This window comes from Coregonus clupeaformis, chromosome 6 (genome assembly GCF_020615455.1).
Source record: "Coregonus clupeaformis isolate EN_2021a chromosome 6, ASM2061545v1, whole genome shotgun sequence".
In the NCBI taxonomy this organism is placed as follows: domain Eukaryota; kingdom Metazoa; phylum Chordata; class Actinopteri; order Salmoniformes; family Salmonidae; genus Coregonus; species Coregonus clupeaformis.
This window is the reverse complement of record NC_059197.1, coordinates 23755871-23781577: the sequence shown is the minus strand read 5'-3', so window position 1 is coordinate 23781577 and position 25707 is coordinate 23755871. Positions and strand designations below refer to the sequence as shown.

The following is a 25707-nucleotide window of genomic DNA, read 5'->3' as shown; positions in this document are numbered from 1 at the left end:
CTCCATTTACTAATGTGTTGAGTTGCCATGGCAGATGAAAGATTTATTAAAATAATCAACTTATGAAAATAGATTATCATTTTGTATTGTTCTTGGGTCAATCAAAAATGATCTTGGTCTCTCTCCCAGGTGAGACCGGGCTAGTGTCTCCTGTATGGTAAGATGACATTCTGTCCAGGTCCGTGCTTTGAACTCTGGATCTGCCTTTCTGCATGGCCATTGGATCAGTGATTGGGGCCTGGCCGAAAAGCTCTTTCATCAAGCTGCTCTTCTTGCTGCGGACTACGCCTTCCTCCGGTTGAGGGCCCGTGGTGTCTGCTGGTATAGTGACAAAGGAGGGCTCATACGCCCCAGACCCCAGGTTCTCCACCCTGGCCTGGCTCTTGATGTATCTAGGAGGGCTCTTTCTCAGGCTGTGGGTATGGCTGGTATAGGCAGGCTTTCCACTGTGTAGGTTCTGGATGGTTTCTTTGAATTTGTAGAGGCGCTTGGTCCTGGGAGAGGATTCAAGGGCCTTGTTGGCACGTTCTGTATTAAGAAAGTCCTCCGGAGTGTACCGGACCTGGCTTTCAAATGGCTCTGTTTGCTCTCCTGAAGCCTTTGGGGAACTCGCTGCCTTCTCTGCAAGGCAATTCTCCTCACCCTGAAGCTGTGGATCCTCCTCAGAACCACCATCCAACTCTCCATCCTCTGTGGATAAATATGATAGTTGCTTGCACTTTTGAAAAACATTTAGGGTTGTCAATCCCCTGGCTTTTTTTGTGGATATAACATGACACAGGAAAGGTTATTTCAGTCCTGTTAATTACTATGACACGTGAGCTTTAATTACTCCCAATGTTTGGGAGTTTGCTGTCTTGTTTGCATATACTCTGTGACTGGAGAGTACATACCAGACTCTTCAGAGTGTAATTTAACCATTTATTTCCTCAATATCCACTTAGCTTCGCATCTGTTCATTGGTAGTCCCAATAGGCTGTAGTAAAGTTTAAAAAAAATCCTTACCAGCATAGTCTTCATTATCTTTTGATCCTCTGTCATCCACTGACGTGTCTGCTGCGTCACTTCTGTCTGTGAAGTCGATGGCAAAGGACTCCTGAAAAAAACAACCAGATATCAACTTTACACTGGAACTCACTACACAAACTTTTATCAAGGAGTTACTCTTTTGCTTCTATCGGTCAATATTGAATAAATGTTTTATTGACCGTTACCCATTTATACAGCTTTCTGCAAAGAATGTGAGAGAGAACGAAATCCATGAACGTACCCAGCTCAAACTCTTCTGCTTCTCCAACTCCAGATGTTCAAGTGAACTGGCATATTCTAGTTCAAGTTGGCATGGAGCCTCGATGGGGAGAGAGGATAAGTCATCTGTTTGAACAGATTTAGTTTCTCTTGCCCCTGTAAATGGGAAAAGATATTCAGCCTCAAGTAAAAACAAATAGTCCGATCTGGATCATGGGTTGTACAGGTTAAAATTAAAGTAGCTCATAATGTCTTTGTACCTTTTCCGTTCCAGCCTTTTGGAAATCTATGTGAGTAGATATTGTGGATCTCCAATTCTCTCTCTTTTTCCTATATTTCATGTTAAATGCGTCAGTTAGCCATTTCTCAAGAATGCAATATGTACAATAAATGTATCATCCTGATATCTGTTACCAGGCATGTTTGTTGCCAGTTGCCTGACGACTCAAACTGAATTAGTCTGCTGCTCTTCTGTTCGCTACATACTTCAGTCTGAGACTGCCGTAGTTTGTGGTGAAGTCGAAATGAGGGGTGTTGTACTAAACAAAGTAATCAGCGATTGGATCATTTCTAACCAATTAGAGAATCAAAGCCAATGACAATTTTTCAAAACGCCGCCTTACCCATGCGTGTTCTGACTCTGGCCCAACAAATCGGTTTCTGGGACCAATCAGAACGGTTAGAATGTGTTTGCATTCTAAAAATCATTGGGGAGGTACTCCGATCCAGGCTCATTGGTGAGAAGAAACTAACGTCCGTGGGCATGGCGTAGCGTTTACAAGAGGGAAAATGAGTATTTAGCTTCAATTATGCCTTCAGAAATACAGCTGTATTAGACTCCCTCTTGTGTTTACATTGCAGTACTGCGAGTTAAATGACTGTCACTCTTTCAAACAACACTACACTCCAAAACTACTCAGATCCGGAACAGTTTACCTACACTGATTGTACAAAACATTATGAACACCTGCTCCTTCCATGACATAGACTGACAAGGTTGGGGGGGTGTTCCTAATGTGTTTTATACTCTGTGTATGTTGCTGCTCTCAAGTACTTATAAACTTACTTTGATTTTTTTGGTCGACAAACTGATCTGTGCCTGGAGGTAATCAGACAGCTCTCTGGCCTCATTGGTCTTCCTTGTTTCTGTGGCAAGATGGCGATTGAAGGATATCTGTCTCAGCTCAAGATTTCTTTCCAAGTCCTGCGACACACAATATATTTAAGTTTCACTACAGGTATAACATTGTGATACTATGTGTACAGTATCAATCTAACATAACTGTATTGACCCTGTCCATCTATATTGGTCTCCCCGTAGAAGACCAATACAAATGGACAGAGTTGAAAACCCAATTAGTTTCAATACAGACATCCACCTGGCCTGTGAACATGGAGTCAGCCCTGCCATGTGAGTGCATGTACTGTACCTGTATCCTCTTGTTCTTCCTGTTCAGGTCCACAGTGATCAGGGCCAGCCTGTGGCTCAGCTCTTCCCTCTCTTCCAGGCTGCGGTCCTCGCTGAGCAGCTGCAGCCGATGCAGAGCATCCTTGGTGCGCAGCAGCTCCTCCTCCGTGCCCCTCAGATGCCTGGACAGACTGTTGCGGCGGATGCGGGCTTTGCGCAGGAGCTCCTGCAGACCGCGCACCTCGCTGCCGTGCTTGGCCAGGACCTGAGGGTGTGGGTGGGTGCAAAACATTATGACCTTAGCCAATGCTACAAAATCAGATGATTGTTGTTATCTGATGAGTTTGTTATAGATCAGTTATTAAAGCCCGAAAGAAAAACTGCAGCGTACCTGGGGAAGGCCACTCTGTGAATCCTGGAAGTGCTGTAGCGCCAGCATGTGGCGGCCCTGGAGCTGCTTCAGCAGCTTGTTCTCTGTGGAGACACCACTCAGCTGCTGCTGTAGCTCCCACACTTGGCTGTTGAGCTCCTTAATGCGGTGCCTGTGGGCAGACCTGATGCGCTGGTTTGGGCCCTCCAGGAGCTTGATTGGAGGGAAGAGAGGGGCCTTGCGTTTCCTTGAATCAGTGTTTTTCTTATTTTTGCACCACTGCCCTCTCTTGTTTTGCGCTGAGAGGAAAAAAGCACCTAAGTGTGATGCTTACATTGGAATATGCAGCAAACCATCTTGGCCTATAGGCCTACACTTACAGTGCATTCGGGAAGTATTCAGACCCCTTCCCTTTTTCCACATGTTGTTACGTTACAGCCTTATTCTAAAATGGATTAAATAAAAAATTGTCCTCAACAATCTACACACAATACCCCATAATGACAAAGCAAAAACTGTTTTTTTATAAATTTTTGAAAATGTATAAAAAATAACAAACTGAAATACCTTATTTACATAAGTATTCAAACCCTTTGCTATGAGACTCGAAATTGAGCTCAGGTGCATCCTGTTTCCATTGATCATCCTTGAGATGTTTCTACAACTTGATTGGAGTTCACCTGTGGTCAATTCAATTGATTGGACATGATTTGGAAAGGCACACACCTGTCTATATTAGGTCCCACAGTTGACAGTGCATGTCAGAGCAAAAACCAAGCCATGAGGTCGAAGGAATTGTCTGTAGAGCTCCGAGACAGGATTGTGTCGAGGCACAGATCTGGGGAAGGGTACCAAAAAATTTCTGCAACAGTGTGGCCTCCATCATTCTTAAATGGAAGAAGTTTGGAACCACCAATACTCTTTCTAGAGCTGGCCACACAGCCAAACGGAGCAATCGGAGGAGAAGGGCCTTGGTCAGGGAGGTGACCAAGAACCCAATGGTCACTCTGACAGAGCTCCAGAGTTCCTCTGTGGAGATGGGAGAACCTTCCAGAATGACAATCATCTCTGCAGCACTCCACCAATCAGGCCTTTATGGTAGAGTGGCCAGACAGAAGCCGCTCCTCAGTAAAAGGCACATGACAGCCCGCTTGGAGTTTGCCAAAATGCATGTAAAGGACTCTCAGATCATGAGAAACAAGATTATCTGGTCTGATGAAACCAAGATTGAACTCTTTGGCCTGAATGCAACCGTCACATCTGGAGGAAACCTGGCACAATCCCATGGTGGTGGCAGCATCATGCTGTGGGGATGTTTTTCAGCGGCAGAGACTGGGAGACTAGTCAGGATCGAGGGAAAGATGAACAGAGCAAAGTAATGAGAGATCCTTGATGAAAACCTGCTCCAGAGCGCTCAGGACCTCAGACTGGGACGAAGGTTCACCTTCCAACAGAACAATGACCTTAAGCACACAGCCAAGACAAAATTCAGGAGTGGCTTCGGGACAAGTCTCTGAATGCCCAGCCAGAGCCCAGACTTGAACCCTTTTGAACATCTCTCCAAGCTGACAGAGCTTGAGAGGATCTGCAGAGAAGAATGGGAGAAACTCCCCAAATACAGGTGTGCCAAGCTTGTAGCAGCATACCCAAGAAGGCTCGAAGCTGTAATTGCTGCCAAAGGTGCTTCAACAAAGTACTGAGTAAAGGGTCTGAATACTTATGTAAATGTGATATTTCCATTTTTTATTTTAAATACATTTGCAAAAAAATCTAAAAACCTGTTTTTGCTTTGTCATTATGGGGTATTGTGTGTAGATTGATGAGGAAAAAAACAATTTAATCAATTTTAATATAAGACTGTAACGTAACAAAATGTGGAAAAAGTCAGGGGGGCTGAATACTTTCCGAATGCACTGTACGTCATTATAGCTAGGCTATTATAGCTAGGCTGTCTGTAGTAATGAGAAGATATGAAATATCACATACTAAGTGCTTTGGCTGTCATCGTGCCAAGACCTGGCTTCTTGCTTGGTGAGAGGGCAAAGGTCCTATTTGCAGTAGTGTCAGCCTCCTCCTCGTAGTCTGACTGGGTGCATGACCCCTGAGAGTCTTCCCTGCTGACTGTCCTACTGCTGTATCCCCTGCTTGACCTGGACAGGGTGGACTGGCCTGAGGAGCAGCTTGAGTCTGCATCCCCTGCACAAACTTCATAGTTAGCATTGTCCTGCTGCACTATGCCTCTGGTGTGGTGTCTCAGACTCAGAGACATGTCTCCCTGGCCAAAGATGAGCCTGCACCAGTTTCTGTAATATAGCAGACAGATATCCAATTAGTTGAAGTAGTTAATTTAGCCACACTGTATGTTAAATTATAAGAATCAAAGCAATCTATACTTTCAACTATAGCATACTTACATTAATTAATAGTATAATCCGTTTAGCTAGCTATCTAACGTTATCTAGCTAGGTCTAGCCAGTTGAAGACACCGAGAGAGTGACAGACATTCCTTGATTGAAAACCTTTCCTGACTTCAACTATTCTACATAGCTAACTAACAACCAAGCCTAATAATTCCCCATGCCAAGGCCATCCCTACATTCAATTATTAAAATATATTTTTCTCCCCCCACTCACTTGCATTCAGTTTAGTTATTATTTATTTTCAATAGCAAGAGACAGTCATTGACCGATTATGTTGTTGGCTGGCTGTCTCTGAAAATGTATTTGTGGTTGCCCTAGAAACAAGCGTTCTCTAGAATAGGACGATGGGAAACGTAGTTGTCTGGCTACTGAACTGCGTTAGAAAACGTTATAATTCTATGGGCAAATCATGATAGACGAGGAATGTTATTGCATTCCTTGATCATAGGACATTTCTTTGAACTGACTGCTTTTGGGAGAATTAAAGACCACACCATCCTAATTTGTAAATAAACTCAAATAGTTTTCAACTAAACCAATTATATTAGACTTATAGTACATGTTCGCAATTGTTTGTTTTGATCAACTTTCAGGATATACTACAAGAAAAAAAACGACACACTAGCCTATAATAAACACGCACACTGTAGATCTACAAAAAAAAACTGTTAGGCCTATAGATAAACATGGTCCAACAGCATACATTGCAACCGCCCGTTTTAACTCTTGGTTTTGTTTTCACTAGTTGCTCTGTTGGTCAGTGGCTATTTCTGTCCATATATGCACTTTGCAAGTAGCTGCAAACTAACTTTGTGGTCCCCATGCCGACAGACAGCTGAAGTTGCCAATCATTCGGTTAGCGCTGCACCCCTAGAAACCTGGCCCACCAATCCTGCGGTGATGGAGAGTTTAGGGACAAAAATAGCCTCAGTGGTGTGGCTTGTGTTCGCAGAGTAATGTCATGGGTGCGCTCTACTATTAGGGGAGGCAGCCTTTATCTTTAATAACCTACGCTACTACCTCATTCTACAGAACGCATTGTAACAAAATGGTTATAAAAGTATTTCTAGCTTCTTCATCTGGATCGACAGCGGTAAGCATTTACCCGAGTCTTTGTTTTTAAATGCTATTAACTTTGTTGGCCGGTTTCCCACGACTTTTGTTCAGCTCTTAATTCATGCGTTTATGTGACTGGCAAACAGATTAAAATCGGTTCAAATTATTATAGGCAATTTAGCGGTTTGTCAACTTTTAGTACCATTATTTGGGTCTAACTTCTCAGTTGAGGAGCACTGGGACTACCCGAGTTTCCTTATATATCTTGACCGTCGCTGAGATCACATTCCAAACCTGCAACAGCAATCTGTTGAAAATGAATCACCATGCATTCACTTGCAGAACCTTCTGGAATATATTTGAATTACCTCAAACCTAATCTACAGTATCAAAGAAAATGTACACTACATTACCAAAAGTATGTGGACACCTGCTCGTCGAACATCTCATTCCAACATTATGGGCATTAACATGGAGTTGGTCCACCTTTGCTGCAATAACAGCCTCCACTCTTCTGGGAAGGCTTTCCACTAGATGGTGGAACATTGCTACAGGGACTTGCTTCCATTCAGCTACATTAGTGAGGTTGGGCACTGATGTTGGACGATTAGGCCTGGCTCGCAGTCGGCGTTCCAATTCATCCCAAAGGTGTTCGATGGGGTTGAGGTCAGGGCTCTGTGCAGGCCAGTCAAGTTCTTCCACATGGATCTCGACAAACCATTTCTGTATGGACCTTGCTTTGTGCATGGTGGCATTGTCATGCTAAAACAGGAAAGGGCCTTCCCCAAACTGTTAACACAAAGCTGGAAGCACAGAATCGTCTAGAATGTCATTGTATGCTGTAGCTTTACGATTTCCCTTTACTGGAACTAAGGGGCCTAGACCGAACCATGAAAAACAGCCCCAGACCATTATTCCTCCTCCACCAAACTTTACAGTTGGCACTATGCATTGGGGCAGGTAGCGTTCTCCTGGCATCCGCCAAACCCAGATTCGTCCGTCGGACTGCCAGATGATGAAGCGTGATTCACCACTCCAGAGAACGCGTTTCCACTGCTCCAGAGTCCAATGGCAGCGAGCTTTACACCACTCCAGCCAACGCTTGGCATTGCACATGGTGAATTTAGGCTTGTGTTCAGCTGCTCGGCCATGGAAACCCATTTCATGAAGCTCCCGACAAACAGTTCTTGTGCTGACGTTGCTTCCAGAGGCAGTTTGGAACTCGGAAGTGAGTGTTGCAACCGAGAACAGACGATTTTTACGCGCTTCAGCACTCTGCAGGCCCGTTCTGTGAGCTTTTGTGGCCTACCACTTCGCGGGTGAGCTGTTGTTTCTCCTAGATGTTTCCACTTCACAATAACAGCACTTACCGGGGCAGCTCTAGCACGGCAGACATTTGACGAACTGACCTGTTGGAAAGGTGGCATCCTATGATGGTGCCACATTGAAAGTCACTGTGCCATTCTACTGCCAATGTTTGTCTATGGAGATCGATGGCTGTGTGCTCGATTTTATACACCTGTCAGCAACGGATGTGGCTGAAATAGCTGAATCCACTAATTTGAAGGGCGTGTCCACATACTTTTGTATATATAGTGTATGATATGTGAATGGGTTCTTTGTCCAGAAACTATAAAACAAGAAGTGAAAAGCTTTCATTAATGTATTAGTCTTCTACTCTCCCCAACCTAATAATAGAAAAAAGCAGCCAAACATGATCTCATAAAGAATAAACCTATCTATACTGTGTTTGTTGTCTGCCTGTACACCTGTGTGATGGTCCAGATCAAAAAGAAGCAACAGGATGTGCTTGGGTTCCTGGAAGCCCTCAAAGTGGACTACGCTCAATTGGACATTGCCTGCAATGAGGACAACCGCATGTGGATGAGGGAAAATGTCCCTGTGGAGAAAAAGCCCACCAACGGGATCCCCCTACCCCCTCAGATCTTCAACGAAGAGAGCTACTGTGGGGTGAGCATAACAAGATAATGTAGAAGGTGTGGTGACCAACAAGCCTACTCCCTACTGAATGGTTCAGGTAAAGGTGGGGGGAAAGTGTCCATTCAAAGGCTGAGAAAACGATTGGGGACTAAACAGAAATGTCTCATTTGTCTTTTACCATAGGACTACGAGACATTCTTTGACGCCAAAGAAGACAATGCAGTGTATGCCTTCCTGGGTCTGCCACCTCCTCCAGGGTCCAAGGTTGGAATTCAACTTTCACTTACTTTTCTAAAATTTTAATTATGTTTATATAGCTTTTTAGCTATAGATTACAACCACACAACGTGTTTTCCACTCAAGGGATTTTATAATGCAAATAAACTCGCCCCAAAATGGTTCACCTCCATGTCAGGGCCAGGCAGTTTTAATGTTTGTTTAGCTGAAATGCTCAGCCATGTATTGTCCTCCTAATTTGTTTTCGCTCAATTGCCTTTAGTAGGTTGAGACATGTCTGAGTGCACTCCACATATCATATTCCTTTGGAGGGCAAGTAGGAGTTAGTGAGGTTAATTGTATGAGAGGGATACAATGTGACATGTAGGCTAACGTAGTTGTGTCACGGTTCAGACAGACGACAAGAGGACCACAATTGCGTCACACCAGAAAGTTTATTAAAACTTAAGGGAGAAGGGAAGTAGGGAGTGAGTGAAGGCTCCAGGGGTTATCCCGTCCAATGTGCTGGGTCTGTGCCCCCCCAGTGGCAGCGGTGCGTCCGATGACGCCGGTGGTTGGTGGTCCAGAAGTCCTGGGGGAGGAAACACCGACACAACGGGGCGGATGAAACAAGGCAGAAGTACAGTTCAAGGGGAAATCCAAATACGTTGTAGCAAGGCAGAAGGCTGGTCAGAGTTACCGGGGTCGAAGAGTAGTCAGGAGTCGTAATGGCAGAAAGCAGGTCTGGTTTTCCTGGGGCAGAAGAGTATCCAAGAATCAGGCAGGTCCGGGGTCACAAAACAAGGGTGAGCCAGAAGCGTGAGCACACAGGTTCCGGGGTGTGAGCTTTGCAGACGATCTGACAAAGGAGAGCTGAGAGACGGGACTTTAAATACTGGGAGAGGTTAGTGGGTAATGCAGCGCAGCTGGCAGAGTAATTAGAGCCGAGCAGAGCAGGGACAGGTGGAGCTCGTTAGGCTGAGTAGAGAGAGAGAGATGAGCAGAGTGGAAGATAGTGGAAACACATTAAGGTGGTAACCCGGTGGAGTGAGAGGGCTCATGACAGAACCCCCCCAAGGGACGGCCCCAGAAGTCCCAAGAGCAACACCACGCCGGGCGGGAGGAGGGGAGCCGGAGGAGGGCTAGAACTCCTCCGAACGGTCCGAGCGAACGCCTCATCCTCGGAGGAAGCCGGAGGGCCGTGGTCGGGAGATGGGACAGGTCCCGAGACAGATCAGGCACAGGACAGGAAGCCGAGCGGGCAGGAGGTTAGGGATCCTCTGGGGCGGCCCTACGGATTGCAGGTTGATCAGATGCACGTTGGTGGAAGGCGGTGATGAGAGTCTATCCACAATCCGACTAGCTGGCACCCAGGTCCTTTCCTCAGGTCCATAGCCCTCCCAGTCAATGAGGTACTGGAGACCCCTACCCCTCCGTCTGGACCAAGCAGGCGGCGGACGGTGTAAACCAGACCACCATCGACGAGCCGTGGAGGAGGAGGACAAGGCGCAGCAGGGACCAGCGGACTCTCATGAATGGGCTTAATCTTAGACACATGGAAAGTGGGGTGCACCCTCATGGAATTAGGCAGTTGGAGCCGGACAGCAGTTGGGCTAATCACTCTTATGATAGGGAATGGGCCAATGAACCGAGGTGCCAACTTCTGCGACTCCACCCTGAGTGGCAGGTTCTTCGACGACAACCACACCCTTTGACCAACATGGTAGGTGGGAGCAGGGATTCTCCGACGGTTGGCCCCGTAGTGTAGCTGGCAACGGATCTGAGAAGTGTGGCTCGGGCCTGTGACCAGGTGCGGCGACATCGACGGGCAAACGCAGTGCAGATGGGCAGTAACCTCCCCTTCCTGACTGGCAAATAGAGGAGGCTGGTATCCATAAACACATTGGAAAGGGGACATACCGATGGCAGAGCAGGTCAGAGAATTGTGTGCGTACTCCACCCATGTCAATTGCTGCGACCAGGAGTGGGGGTTGCGTGAAGTCATGCAACGCAGTGCCTTCTCGAGCTCCTGATTTGCCCGCTCTGACTGCCCATTGGATTGGGGATGGAATCCGGAAGTCAGACTGACTGTGGCTCCCCAGCAGGTGACAGAACTCCTTCCAAAAAGCGGAGGAGAATTGTGGACCACGGTCAGAAACTACATCCTTTGGCAGTCCGTGGATCCGGGGAAGACGTGTTCCAGGACCACCTGGGCGGTCTCCTTGGCGAGTTGGGAGCTTGGGGAGGGGAATGAAGTGTGCCATCTTGCTGAATCGGTCAACTATGGTGAGAATGACGGTCTTGCCCCTTGAAGGGGGCAGCCCGTGACAAAGTCAAGGGCGATGTGAGACCAGGGACGTCTGGGCACAGGCAGGGCTGCAGCAATCCGGCTGGGGGCTGGCAGGACGACTTGTGTTGGTTGCAGATGGGGCAGGCTTGGACGAATTCCCCGTACATCCTTTCTCAGAGCGGGCCACCAGAACCTCTGGGCGAGCAGGTTGTGAGCGGCGGTGGAGCCAGGGTGACAAGCTAGGCGGGAGTCATGTCCCCACTGAACGACCTGGGACCTTAGGTTTCGGGGACAAAAGGCGGTCAGCTGGGCAAGTGCTGGGACCGGGCTGGTTACGGAGAGCTTCCAGCACCTGTTCCTCAACAGCCCAGGTCAGAGCTGCTACGATGCAGGGACTTGGCAGAATCGACACAGGATCCTTGGAGGGGTTGTCATCCTTCTGGAATTGACGGGAGAGGGCGTCTGGCTTGGTGCGTGATCCAGGCCGGTATGACAGAGTGAAATTAAACCTGGTGAAGAACAGGGCCCAGCGGACTGCCTGGAGTTCAACCGTTTGGCCAGGCGGATGTACTCCAAGTTCTTATGATCGGTCCAAACGAGAAATGGAATGGTGGACCCTCCAGCCAGTGACGCCACTCTCCAAGGCAAGCTTCACAGCCAGCAGCTCTGGTTCCCTATGTCGTAATTGCACTCAGAGGGGGACAACCGACGTGAGAAAAAGGCACAGGGATGGAGCTTCCTATCCTCCGCAGCCCACTGAGAAATCACAGCACCAACTCCCACATCCGAGGCGCCCACCTCCACAATGAATTGCCGGTCCACGTCAGGCATCTGGAGGATGGGAGGGAGGTGAACCTTACCTTGAGGGTACTGGAAGGCCTTGTCGGCTGCTGGGGTCCAGGTGAAGGGTTGCTTGGTGCTGGTTAGAGCAGTGAGAGGGGCAGCAACGGTACTGTAGTTCCGGATAAACTTTCTATAGAAGTTAGCAAAACCCCAGAAACTGTTGCAGCTTCTTTCTGTTCTCCGGAACTGGCCATGACGTGACTGCTGATACTTTGGCAGGATCCATTTGGATACTTCCCTCTGCCCACTATGTACCCCAGGAAGGCCACTGTCTTGACGTGAAACTCACACTTCTCTGCCTTGGCGTAGAGGGAATTCTCCAGAAGACGATGAAGGACTTGCTGGACATGGCGGGTGTGTTCAGACAGGTTTCTGGAGTAGATTAAGATGTCATCCAGGTAAACGAAGACAAACTTGTTTAACATGTCCCGCAGTACATCATTCACTAGAGCCTGGAACACAGCAGGAGCATTGGTGAGGCCAAAAGGCATAACCAGATACCGTAGTGGCCTGTTGGTGTATTGAATGCGGTCTTCCATTCATCTCCCTCCCCGGATCCGCACTAGGTGGTAAGCGTTTCTGAGATCCAACTTGGTAAAAACAGTGGCTCCCTGGAGCAACTCAAAAGCAGAGGTGAGCAGAGGGAGAGGGTAACGGTTTTTCACTGTGATGTCGTTGAGTCCCCTGTAGTCGATGCAGGGCGAAGAGATCCGTCTCTTCCCCCACAAAGAAGAAGCCAGCACCAGCGGAGATGAAGATGAACGGATCAATCCTGTGGACAGAGAGTCATTGATGTAGTCCTCCATGGACCTTCTTTCAGGAGCAGACAACGAATAAAGACGGCCCCTTGGAGGAGCTGTTCCAGGGAGGAGGTCGATGGCACAGTCGTACGGTCGGTGAGGAGGCAGAGATGTGGCTCTTGCTTTGTTAAACACTTCTCTGAGACCATGGTAGCATTCTGGGACATGGGAGAGGTCAGGGGCGGAGTTAGTAGGTACTGGCCGAGGGGTAGTCGCGGCAGCAAGCAGGCAGGTTCGTGGAGTCCTCTCCCCACTCCCCTGATCACCCCGGTCACCCAGTCGAGCTGAGGGTTGTGCCGGCGGAGCCATGGGTAACCCAGGATGAGGGAAGGTTGGCCTGGAGAGGGGAGCAGGTGAAACTGATAGTTTCTTGATGGTTTTCGGACAGACCCATCAAGACCGGGGCCGTGACATGAGTGACCGATCCGAGTAAGTGTCCGTCCAGTGCCCGGGCAGGAATAGGGAGGTGTCAAACGGAGGTTCTCCAGTCCCAGTTGGCGTGCCAGCTTGATGTCCATTATGTTGGCTTTCGCGCCAGAATCCACCAGGAGCAGCCAGGGTGTGAGTAGAGTCAGAGAGGCGGAGGTGAACTTGCAGCAAGGGTTTGCGGTCGGAGGACTGGATGGTCATTGAGCTCAACCGACTCCCCTATGCCCGGTGAGCTCGGCTTTTAAAGGGCAGGTTACCACACGATGTCCATCACCTCCACAATAGAGGCAGAGGTTTGAGGTGAAGCGGCGCTGGCGCTCTGCAGGAGTGAGAGAGGCTCGCCCAATCTCCATAGGCTCCGACTGACTCAAGCTGACTTGGGTGAGTGGCAGTAGCTGACAGGAGCCCAGTCGGACTCTCCGAAGCCGGTAGTTGGTGGACCTTGGCGCCCCCTCACGACGACGGTCTGTATCCTTCTGTCGATCCGGACAGTCAGTGCGATGGCTTCATCAAGAGTGGAAGGCAGTTCATGGGAGACCAACTCGCCCTGATATAGTCAGCCAAGCTATGGAAGAACGCGGCCACCAACGATGGTGTGTTCCAAGAACTTCGTCTTGCCAGGGTTCGAAGTCGATGGAATGGTCTGCGACTGTACGTCTGCCTTGTCGATACTGAACAGTTCACGAGACGCCTCTGGGTTGGTGAATCCAGGTCAAACACCTTCAGCATCTCCTCAGCAAACAGGTCGAAGGTTGCACATGCGGGGGTTTGACGTTCGAACTCTGCTGTTCCCCAGAGTCGAGCGCCCGTCAGGTGAGTGATGGCATGCCCGACCCTAGCCCCCTCCGTGGCGAAGGTCCTTGGCTGCAAGGAGAACTGAAGTCGGCAGCTAGTCAGGAATGGCCGGACCTGGGTAGAATCGCCGTTGAACCGCTCGGGGTTTCCAATCTTGGGTTCCGGGCAGCGGCTGAAATGACCGGGCAGGTGACTCGAGGCAGGGCTGGTGGGCAGACTGGCTGGGGTAAGGTTGGTGAGGAGTTGAATGATCCTGGCGAGTTGTTGTTGCTGCTGCTGGGACTGCTGCTGGTGCTGCTGGAACTGCTGATGCTGTTGGTGGTCGACCTGAAGCAGAGAGGTGATGTCGCCGCTCGTGCGGCTAGCTCTCTCTCAGTGTGTTCCAGGCGAGCATGGGGTGGGTTGCTCAGGTTCTCGGTTTCCATGTCGGGGAAGTGTGCGCTGAGTCCATGATGGTCAGATCGTACTGTCACGGTTCAGACAGACGACAAGAGGACCACAATTAAGGCCACACCAGAAAGTTTATTAAAACTTAAGGGAGAAGGGGAAGTAGGGAGTGAGTGAAGGCTCCAGGGGTTATCCCGTCCAATGTGCTGGGTCTGTGCCCCCCCAGTGGCAGCGGTGCGTCCGATGACGCCGGTGGTTGGTGGTCCAGAAGTCTGGGGGAGGAAACACAGAACAACGGGGCGGATGAAACAAGGCAGAAGTACAGTTCAAGGGGAAATCCAAATACGTTGTAGCAAGGCAGAAGGCTGGTCAGAGTTACCGGGGTCGAAGAGTAGTCAGGAGTCGTAATGGCAGAAAGCAGGTCTGGTTTTCCTGGGGCAGAAGAGTATCCAAGAATCAGGCAGGTCCGGGGTCACAAAACAAGGGTGAGCCAGAAGCGTGAGCACACAGGTTCCGGGGTGTGAGCTTTGCAGACGATCTGACAAAGGAGAGCTGAGAGACGGGACTTTAAATACTGGGAGAGGTTAGTGGGTAATGCAGCGCAGCTGGCAGAGGTAATTAGAGCCGAGCAGAGCAGGGACAGGTGGAGCTCGTTAGGCTGAGTAGAGAGAGAGAGATGAGCAGAGTGGAAGATAGTGGAAACACATTAAGGTGGTAACCCGGTGGAGTGGAGAGGGCTCATGACAAGTTGAGGATGATGCAACTGTGTTAAACAACCTGCCAATTTTCCTTGGTGCAGGAAGCGAAAGAGGCGGAAAAGGCATTTATCCTTGAGAATAGGCCTGTTGAAAATGGGACTGTTGAGAATGGGCCTGTTGAAAATGGGACTGTTGAGAATGAGACCGTGAGAACGGAACGTTGAGAGGAGACCGTTGTGAACGGAACTGATGATGCTGAGGATGAAGAGAACCTTGAAGCTGAGGAGGTTGAGGAGGAGAACCTTGATGACACACTAGTAATACCTTTCTCTGATCCCCCAGTCCCTGTCTCACCTTTACCATTTCTCCCCGGTTTCCTCCCATCCAGCATAACCTTTGTATAATAGGATGTTCTTACAGAAGAGTCTGATGCTGTTGTAAAAAATTATGATATGAACATTTATATGGAGATATATTAAGAAAAAGTAATTAAGCAAACTTCTCAACTCACTTTGGGATGCTGCCAAACCGAAGAGATTGACCTGGTGCATGAGCATCACAGAGAAATTATTTTTTATATTTTTTTAAGGAGGTGGATAGGGAAGCAGAGAAAGTATTGCCCAGAACCGGATTCCTCTAACAAACAGGCTTTTAGAGGGTGCTGTTTCAAGAAGAGTGCAAATTGAGTTCATTTTATGGACCAGCTTCATGGGTATTTCTGGGAAAACAGTTCAGCCGCCTCGTTTTGAGTATCAGAGTAAGGCCGGTTATTTTCATTTAAGTTGCAATGATGTGGTACTGTTGACTGGACTGATTTAGCTGGCTTCCGGCAGTGTGATAATATGCAGTTTCCTTGCTACAGCATACATCATTGCAAACCTCTCATTTCTCTCCACAGCACCAATATGCTGCTATTCATCACCTTGTAACCATATGTAATTTCCCTTCATTTATTCATGCATTTTCCTTTACTCAGAGGAGCTGCTGATGCTGATGCCTTACTCTGTGATGTCTTTGAACATGTGACTCAGCAGTAGGGCTGCTCCCCCTGGTGTGTGTGCCATGACAGTGCTGAGTATTACTATTCAAATACATAGTATTTCCTGAGACATGGGGTTTTACTCTAGGAAAGAGAGGTTCGATGGAGGAGTGAATGGAGATGAACACACAGAGGAGATGGAAGAGAGGTGGGAGGAGGAACAGGAGAGGAGGAGCAGAAGAGGCCGGAGAAGAGAAGGTTTCAGAGGAGGAGGAGGAAGCCGCAGAAGACACTGTAATTGTCTCCCAGAATCCTGTGCTGTGTCCCCCCGGACATCTCCTCTATCCTTTAATGTTTTATTTTCTACCTCGGGGTTTTGTTTTCCGAGCTCCTGTTGTCCTCGCCCTCCCCCTCAACTCTGGACCATACTAACCCACCGTATATGTTAGATTGAGTCATAACTGTTTCAATTGACGTTCTGTAACTGTTTCATTGACGTTCTGTTTGTTCCTTAGATCTGTTGGATGTTGAACCACTTCTCTGTTCTGTATTAGTTAACTGTAATCTCTTTGTTTGTTGTTTAGTTTTTTAGTTTTAATTGACTCCATTTGCAGCCTTTGTGTACAATGACTGCTACATATATTGGTCTTGATTTTTTATATGTATATGTTGTCACAACCATGTTAGGTGTGTATGTGTTGTATGTGTTTGCATGTCTAGGTGTGTATGTGTCGCTCCACTGTCCATCCATGTCTAGGTGTGTATGTGTTGGTGGGGGTCCTCTGGAAATCCACAATGTTGTTGTTAATGTGGATCTGTGAGATGTTCAAGTTGCACGAACTCCCATGTAGAAGAGTTCTCATCCATGTTTGAGGAGAGGTTTCTGTTTCCCACATGTCTCCTTGAGGTCATGCTATCATTCTAAAAATATGATACACAATCTTTTCTATTTTCTACCCTTTCTGTCAGAAGGCCCCCGTGAAGGAGGAAGAAGCCCAGGTAAAGTGTTTTTAATTTTGAAAAGTATTGAAATCAAATAGAAATTTGGGAGTATGTTTTTTTCACTGTTTTTTCTCTTATCCTAAACAGGAAGAAGTAGAGGATGAGGAGGCTAAGGTAACAGGCGACATTGTGTCACCGGAGTAATGCCTGATATGAAGGGATTATCATTAATAACAGCCATTGCTCTCTGCATTGTGCCATCTGCCCCACTAAGTAAGTTTTAGTGGATAAAGACCTGGCACATGGTTCATACTAATTGTGCCTTTATTGAACTCCAATATTCTGGAATTAAGTAAATTATTAACTTTTTTAGTATTCAACTATTCTAAACAAAGCATATACATGTAGGTCTAAAAGGGACATACAGATGTTAGGTTATGTTTTCTGGCTAAGTCACTGATTATAAATCAGTACTATGAAGTTTTCTGCCAATGCCCAGGCCCAGCTATGTCTGGTAGCCAAAACATGATTACATCATAATGCTTAATAAATGCTATATACACTTGCAAAGTTTTACTCACAGCAGCTTATTCATTAATTAATGCTTTTATTGTGACATGAAAGCTGTATTGAGAATGGTAAAGGTTATATGAAGGCAAAAGCCTGAGATCAGCAAAGGTAAATTTCACATTGTTTTAATGTCTATACCACTGTTGTGTCTGCTGGGCTCAGAAGTGCGCTCAGAAGCGAATGCTGGTGTTGAATAAATGTGCTGTGGCACAAACAAACAGACGCGGAGTAAACCGAGACATGTGTTAGTGTTACTTTGGGCACTGTTGTTCACTACGGAGGAACCACGTAAACCGTATTGATAAGATATTAAGTTATATGCTATTGAATAGGTTAACTGAATATATATCAGACTTATGTGTCAATAGATATCAAAGCACTTGTGATGTTATTGGATTGTACACTGCTCAAAAAAATAAAGGGAACACTAAAATAACACATCCTAGATCTGAATGAATTAAATAATCTTATTAAATACTTTTTTCTTTACATAGTTGAATGTGCTGACAACAAAATCACACAAAAATTATCAATGGAAATCAAATTTATCAACCCATGGAGGTCTGGATTTGGAGTCACCCTCAAAATTAAAGTGGAAAACCACACTACAGGCTGATCCATCTTTGATGTAATGTCCTTAAAACAAGTCAAAATGAGGCTCAGTAGTGTGTGTGGCCTCCACGTGCCTGTATGACCTCCTTACAACGCCTGGGCATGCTCCTGATGACTCCTAGACAGTCTGTAGTGCAACGTGGCGTTCGTGGGTGGAGCGAGACATGATGTCCCAGATGTACTCAATTGGATTCAGGTCTGGGGAACGGGCGGGCCAGTCCATAGCATCAATGCCTTCCTCTTGCAGGAACTGCTGACACACTCCAGCCACATGAGGTCTAGCATTGTCTTGCATTAGGAGGAACCCAGGGCCAACCGCACCAGCATATGGTCTCACAAGGGGTCTGAGGATCTCATCTCGGTACCTAATGGCAGTCAGGCTACCTCTGGCGAGCACATGGAGGGCTGTGCGGCGCCCCAAAGAAATGCCACCCCACACCATGACTGACCCACCGCCAAACCGGTCATGCTGGAGGATGTTGCAGGCAGCAGAACGTTCTCCACGGCTTCTCCAGACTCTGTCACGTCTGTCACATGCTCAGTGTGAACCTGCTTTCATCTGTGAAGAGCACAGGGCGCCAGTGGCGAATTTGCCAATCTTGGTGTTCTCTGGCAAATGCCAAACGTCCTGCACGGTGTTGGATTGTAAGCACAACCCCCACCTGTGGACGTCGGGCCCTCATACCACCCTCATGGAGTCTGTTTCTGACCGTTTGAGCAGACACATGCACATTTGTGGCCTGCTGGAGGTCATTTTGCAGGCCTCTGGCAGTGCTCCTCCTGCTCCTCCTTGCACAAAGGCGGAGGTAGCAGTCCTGCTGCTGGGTTGTTGCCCTCCTACGGCCTCCTCCACGTCTCCTGATGTACTGGCCTGTCTCCTGGTAGCGCCTCCATGCTCTGGACACTACGCTGACAGACACAGCAAACCTTCTTGCCACAGCCCGCATTGTTGTGCCGTCCTGGATGAGCTGCACTACCTGAGCCACTTGTGTGGGTTGTAGACTCCGTCTCATGCTACCACTAGAGTGAAAGCACCGGCAGCATTCAAAGTGACCAAAACATCAGCCAGGAAGCATAGGAACTGAGAAGTGGTCTGTGGTCACCACCTGCAAAGCCAGTCCTTTATTGGGGGTGTCTTGCTAATTGCCTATAATTTCCACCTGTTGTCTATTCCATTTGCACAACAGCATGTGACATTTATTGTCAATCAGTGTTGCTTCCTAAGTGGACAGTTTGATTTCACAGAAGTGTGATTGACTTGGAGTTACATTGTGTTGTTTAAGTGTTCCCTTTATTTTTTTGAGCAGTGTAGTAATAATCCATTTGTTAAAATCTGTATTTCCTAGTTACAGTAACCTGGTGAAAGCAAGTGAGTTGATCCAAAGCCAATCATTACTATTCGTTGTTTTAGGGAGAAGACGATCAGCCGGTTTCTGAGGTAGATCTACATTTACATTTACTTTGAATTGTGTTCGATGTTCAATAGCTGTAGTGTTCAGTCCTTAAATTGAATTAATTAAATACTGTAGTCTCAGTTTCTGAGCTAAGGGCCTTGGGTGTTCAGTTTTAATGTGTGGTTTGTTTGCATCCTTGTGATTGTGGTCTGTGTCCAATGTCCAGACAACTAACCTCACATATTCTTCTTTGGTGTAGCGTTTCTTGTGCAATATTGAATGCTTGAAACCCCTCTTCCTTCTTTTGTAGTTTTTGTCCCCGTCTCATTTTCCACAGGTCTCCTGTGGAGGGATTGCTGTATGTTTGGATGCATTTCATCTTAATCCTTGACACAGTTTTAGAACACTACTGATATTTTCTATGGCATGCCACCTTAGTGATATAATCATTAGATACCCTAGTCAATAACATTCCTATTTGTCATTTGATAAGATAGTTTGATGATTTGATTTTGAAAAATGTAATGCTCGTTTAGCTGCTACTCTGTCTACATTTAAATATATATTGTATAAGTAGTTAACACCAGATACAGTAACAAGGATAGTACAGTAAGTCTAAATAAATCCAATAAAGTCACATAAAGATAATTAAGCTGAACTAAATATTTTAGGGCTCCAGCTTGGTTCATGTTGAATCATGCATGTAAAGCTATCTGCAAGAGGGTCTCCTCCTCCAGCAACTCCTTGTACCTCCTCCACACATTGACCCCTCCCCCCTTTGCCCTTTTCCCCATCTCTTGGTTTGGTTTTCCAGGGAGAAGAGGATTTGGGGTCGGAGGTAACTGGATGTCTGCGACTGTGAATTTCTCTGGTTGTTCCCTTAGTCACCAGCTGTGTGGGTTTGTCTGGCGGAGATCAGAAGCCTTTGTGTTGTGGGACGGAAGAGCTTGTCTTGTGATCTATCTGCTGTTCGTTCCCTCATCAGTAGCCTGTGTTCACGCCCTCCAAACCTCTGTCCGTCTCCCCTCTCTTTTAGCCTTCCTCTTCCTCATTTCTTCCCTAGTCCTGTAGCTGCTTCCTTCCTGTCAGCCTGAACTATCCCTGTAGATTCCATTTTAAACAACATACTTTTCCTATAGCGCATGCCTCTGGTGACACCTCTGACCCCTCCATCTACACCACTGACACTTAATCTCATCCTTTCTAGGAGGAAGAAGAGCTGCGACAGCTTGAGGTAGATTGATACGAGTTTTTTTTAAAACTACACTCGTCCCCCTCTACCTCTCCACCATTCTATCTATCTGCTTTTCTTGCTTCCACATCTTGCACAGTTTATTCAGCGTTCCTTCAATTTCCTCTTTGACTACTTTTTGTGTAGATTAAACAGACCCTATCTCACCTATGGCATCTGAACAGACTGTAGCCTTTACTATATTTCTTTAGCCCTCTCTGTCATGCCAGATAATCTCAATCACATAGTTGGATGAACAACATGGTAACTCTGGTAGCCATCAGAAGACAGACCATGATAGAGAAACCAGCACTGTCATTCATACTGATTTTAGTAAATTACACACACACACACACAAACACACCCCCCCACACACACACAGAGCCTCTCCAACATTCCAAACTGCCACTGCCTGCCCTCCCTCCTCTTCCACACAAGCTTCTCTGCTTTTGCTCTCTTCTTCCTCCCCTTTCTTGCTCTCCTCCACCTCCTCCACCTCCTCCTATATTTTCATTGCAGGAGCAAGAAGAGAGTTTCCTCTGGTTGTAATTTGTGGCGTCTTCTGTGGATCTTAGATCTCTCTCTCTATCTCTCTATGTCTGTCTGTGCTGCTGCATGGGTTGTGGTCTCTGTGGTACAGATAACTGATGGTGTGCAGCACGACACAACATCTCCAACACGGTCATTTGGTATATTTATGGTTATAATAATCATAATAATAATAATGGGAACATTAAGTAACACAGGGTTTTCCTCCCTCTTGAAGTCTCCTTAGTGACATGCCGTTTCACTTATCTCAAATATAGGTTGTTGTATCTCTTGCCTTTGTTCCCTCTTTGACATGGAAATGCTCAAAACCCCTGATATCCCCATCCTTAGGAAGAAGAAGAGGCCCCAGAGGTAACAGAGGTATATTCTGTCTGCGCTCCCAGCCCATTGCATGGTGTGGCCCCTGACGTGGAGTAAACGGATCTTATGCATATGTGGATTTAGTGTGGGTTTGTGAAGAGCTCTCTACCCTTTTATTCCACAAGGCTGCCAGCATCCCTCCTGTGGTATGCTGTCTTTAAAATTTGGAAATTATCTGGACTCTGGTTGGGGTTTTGATGCAGTGTGACTGGGATGAGGTCATTGTCCGTTGGTTTACGTGGAGGCTTGAGTATTCTGCAGCATTGTGCCAGTGAATGTTTCATAACAGGTGACATGCATCTTTTGGGGTCAAGATCTGCCTCTGTGCACATGAGCATAAGTCTGACACATAGACGTACTTGTGAATTGGATCTTACAGTGTTGCATAGGAATCTCTAGTGACTTGACGAAAACCCGATGACAAACGGGATGTTTAAAAAGCCATTGGCATGGCTTCTCTTTGCGAGGAGAGTCTTGAGACTGAGTGTGGACAGGACAAGCACTGCAGAAGATTAATGGACTGTTTGTTATTGTGCAATGATCCCCCACAACAAGATCTTGGCAGTGTCATATATGTTGCACCAGACTACACTCTTTAAATAATTTGTTACCGTGGACATAATTTATCAAATCTTGAATACACAGCAAGCACTATATCCACAAGCAAGTTTTCTGGTAAACTTAGTCATTAAAAACAGTGAATTCATTGGTCACAGGACTAAGTAATTGCACTTCACCACCTTTTTAAAATTTAGCCCATAGGGTAAAGGCTATTTACGTTTGTAGAAATGTAGCTAATTGCATTAGCGCAACACCATGCTCAACCCAACAGATGCACCTCGGATGGAATGTGGTCTGATGATTTGTGAAGTATGCAGTGCCTTGCAGTTTCGTTGTCATATGACACCACCCCATAGAGGGCCTTGCTTAAAGGCCCACACTACTCTTACTACTTCACTAGCAGTTAAGGGAATGGTGCACTATCCCTGTGGCTAACTTGTTCCCTTGGCCTAAGTAGTGGATATATTCCTAGTGTTCCTAGTGTCTTCCCAATCTCATCTCTCCTACCTGTTTTCTTGATGCCTCCCCTGGATTATAATATGGTTTGACTCCCTTTTAACCCAACTATACATGCTACTTTTTCGTTTCCCCTGTGCTGGACCCTTCCCTTCACCAAAAAAATCTTTTTTTGTATTTTTTTTGTTATGCCAAGGAGGAAGAAGAAGAAGTGACAGAGGTAGAGGAAGCAGAGGTAGTATATCAACCAGCAAACACACGGATGTTCTCACCAGTGTTCGCCTTGATGCAAAAACTCTTGTTCCACTTTGAGAAGGATCTGAGCAAGACATTAGCCAGCTGAATATTCTACTGAATCTTTGTTATGGTTATTGATGGTGATAACTGCCTTATCTGAATGAAATCAGTTGCTCCACTCCTCAGTAATCTTGTTCAACTGTAATCAAGCACAGCTGAGAGATAACACTTAATTGGCAATGGAAGTTTTGTTCTGGATGCTCTCTTTATTAAACTAGCACTGTAAAATGAGTCATCTGTGCTCTTTTTTTAATTTAAATAAACTAATATGGAGTTCAACTACAGTCTGGCTCTTATATTGATAGTACTGAGTGGGATATCTTGGTTCTCCTCTGATCTGATGTCTTGCTTTACCTTGTCATCAACATTGTCATTACTCAGTTTTCTTTTTTCAGCAGGAAGAAGAGGATGAGTAGTTACAGCCAGGAAAGGTTTAGGATGTCATTTACTACTGCCCAGGTAAAATAAACTACTTTATTACTTAATCAGAATTCTCTTCTCTGCCACTGGGTGGCAGTATGAGAGCAGGTAGTTTGCAGTGAACTGATGGCTGCATCGTATAACTCATAAACATGTCTTCTTGTTACTGAATGTCTTTCTAGAGTAATTTAAAAAGAAAACAATTCAGTACATGTATTACTCTGTGCCTTTTTGACCCATTTATCAAATGTGTCTTCATACTGGCATTATTAAACCATTGAATTATATTATTTAGTGCCCTAACTGTACCTAGGTAATAATCTGTATGAGATCATACAGATTACATATATTACATTACATTTACATCACATATATAAATCCTAAAACCACATAACCCAACCAGTGTAAAGTGAGGATATAATCCCTGTCTGAAATGTACACTGTGTTGCTGTTCTGTATTGGTAGCTGTGTGTTTTCATAAGTGTTCTGTCAGAGAAGCTACAGAGAACAGAGCATTGGGCTATTTAACAGGGACTGTCACCAGTCTCTTTACACAAAAAGCTTCATTGAGCACAGAATGCCTGAAGGATCCATTGAACAGCCGTATAAAACGATATCACATGAATTCTCTTTTCTCTCCCTGTGGCAGTGATGATAATAATAATAGTAATAATCGTAATCTTCAAAGCCGCACTCATCGCCCCTCTCCAGTAGTGTAGGAAAAGGCTCTGCTCGCTGCAGGAGAGGGAACAGCCTGAGACTTTGATCGGATGGCACAGCCCACCGCACCCCCCTCCCCTCATAAAAACCAAACCTGTCACCCCAGGTTAGAGAAAGCAGCTAAGTGAGCTACTGAATTGCCTCGGGAGGGACTGGCACTCAGGATGGCATGGGCAGTTTGGGCACAGTGGTGACTGGAAGCTTAGGACCCACAGCCGCTAGCAGAGGCGCATTGGTGACCTTTCTTTTCTCTTCCAGCCTAGAGAGACCGCATGTTCCGGCCCTTCCTGACCCCCCCCCTGACCCCTCAGACTGCCCCCCACCCACCGGACTACCCACGATGCCCCCAACTGCTCACTGGGAACGCACATGTCCCCCTGCTGGACCCTGCTGGCTGAAACCTGCCAATCACACACTATCTGTACGGCCCACCCAGAGATAACCCCCTGTTTTACCAGATGTTTATATTGCGTAGGGGACTAGGACGAGAGAACATGTATTGCTGTACTTCATTTGTATAACATTGTTAGTTTATGGTAGCTTCCATCCAGTGCGTAGCTCAATTACATAGTGTTCTCAGTTTGTAATTTTTAGCAGCTTTTCTAATTGTACATACACAGTCATATGTTAAGCATTTAAATATTTCAGACATACTTCTCATGTTTCAAATTGAAAATGGTAGTTTTATACCACAGTTTGTAAAGGATGATGAGCATGCCACCACCGACACCTTAGCAGTCAATGACCGACAGCTATAACCCTGTGAGTATCTGAGTGAAGATCACTCTATTGTGAACTGCAACCAGTGAATGGACTCTCAGACTGAAACAAATCTATCAATGCAGCGCCTCTCACTCGATGCCGGCAAATATGTTAGATCTATATGTGTGAATGCAACCCAGTGACTCTCTATGCCTCAGTCCAACATGAGAAAGACCCTCATGTAGGGTTTCCACTAGCTTCCATAGCCACAACGTCAGATTCCACAGCCACAAAGTCAAATATGACTTTGGTCTTACTTTAAGGTTAGGGTTAAGCATAAGGTTAGCAGTGTGGTTAGGGTTAGGTTTAAAATCAAATTTTAAGAAGAGAAATTGTAGAAATGGGTTTAGCCATAATTATGACTTTGTGGCTATGGAAACTAGTGACGACCCTCATGTAGCGTGCCTTATGACTGTGTTTGCAGCTACTGGACACCGTTCACTGAACATTACTGTCTGCTGATCTACTGTGCACTTTGTTGAATGTAAAAGGAAGTGGGTGACTAAGATCCCCCTAGATGTAAGAGAAGTGAAATGCCAATAAAGTAGAGTGGTGTAAACAGCTCCCCATGGTCTATTATGCTCTATTTTCAATTCATTGTGTTTTTTTTATAGATCAATGTACAATGTTAAGCATATACAGTACAATAGGAGGATAAACATTGCATATTACCATAAATATCCTGTAATTAATGAATAACATGATATCTATGATTATAACAACATATAAGTTTGAGAAGTTACATCGAGATTACATAATACAAATGTTATAGTACCAGTGGTGTAAAGTACTTAAGTAAAAATACTTTAAAGTACTGCTTAAGTAGTTTTTTGGATATCTGTACATTACATTACTATCTATATTTTTGACTACTTTTACATTTACTTCGCTACATTCCTAAAGAAAATAATCTACTTTTTACTCCATACATTTTCCCTTACACCCAAAAGTA

General features: G+C 46.1%; 2 protein-coding genes across 45 annotated transcripts; one reads left to right on the top strand and one right to left on the bottom strand.

The window, feature by feature from the left end:
* Positions 1-17: 17 nt before the first annotated feature.
* On the bottom strand, positions 18-5732 carry LOC121568019 (lebercilin-like protein). The gene is made up of 9 exons (XM_041878503.1): positions 5441-5732; positions 5013-5329; positions 3048-3325; positions 2679-2921; positions 2315-2452; positions 1509-1578; positions 1271-1404; positions 1006-1096; positions 18-690 (listed from the first exon to the last, which is right to left on the bottom strand). The coding sequence occupies exons 2-9, from the start codon at positions 5293-5295 to the stop codon at positions 98-100; spliced, it is 1830 nt and encodes a 609-aa protein (XP_041734437.1). The 5' UTR covers positions 5296-5329; positions 5441-5732; the 3' UTR covers positions 18-97.
* A 638-nt stretch (positions 5733-6370) lies between these two features.
* sh3bgr (SH3 domain binding glutamate-rich protein) lies at positions 6371-24745 on the top strand. 44 transcript variants are annotated; one of them, XM_041878550.2, is made up of 12 exons: positions 6371-6540; positions 8289-8474; positions 8628-8708; positions 16854-16880; positions 16971-16997; positions 19417-19443; positions 20214-20237; positions 20607-20633; positions 21510-21539; positions 22753-22791; positions 23249-23312; positions 24252-24745. In XM_041878550.2, the coding sequence occupies exons 1-11, from the start codon at positions 6496-6498 to the stop codon at positions 23267-23269; spliced, it is 534 nt and encodes a 177-aa protein (XP_041734484.1). In that variant the 5' UTR covers positions 6371-6495; the 3' UTR covers positions 23270-23312; positions 24252-24745. The 44 variants fall into 44 exon arrangements, with proteins under 44 accessions (XP_041734484.1, XP_045075336.1, XP_045075328.1 ...); XM_045219401.1 differs by having other exon boundaries at positions 6373-6540; positions 16851-16880; positions 21510-21530; XM_045219393.1 differs by having other exon boundaries at positions 6373-6540; positions 16851-16880; positions 23252-23312.
* The last annotated feature ends 962 nt before the right edge of the window (positions 24746-25707 follow it).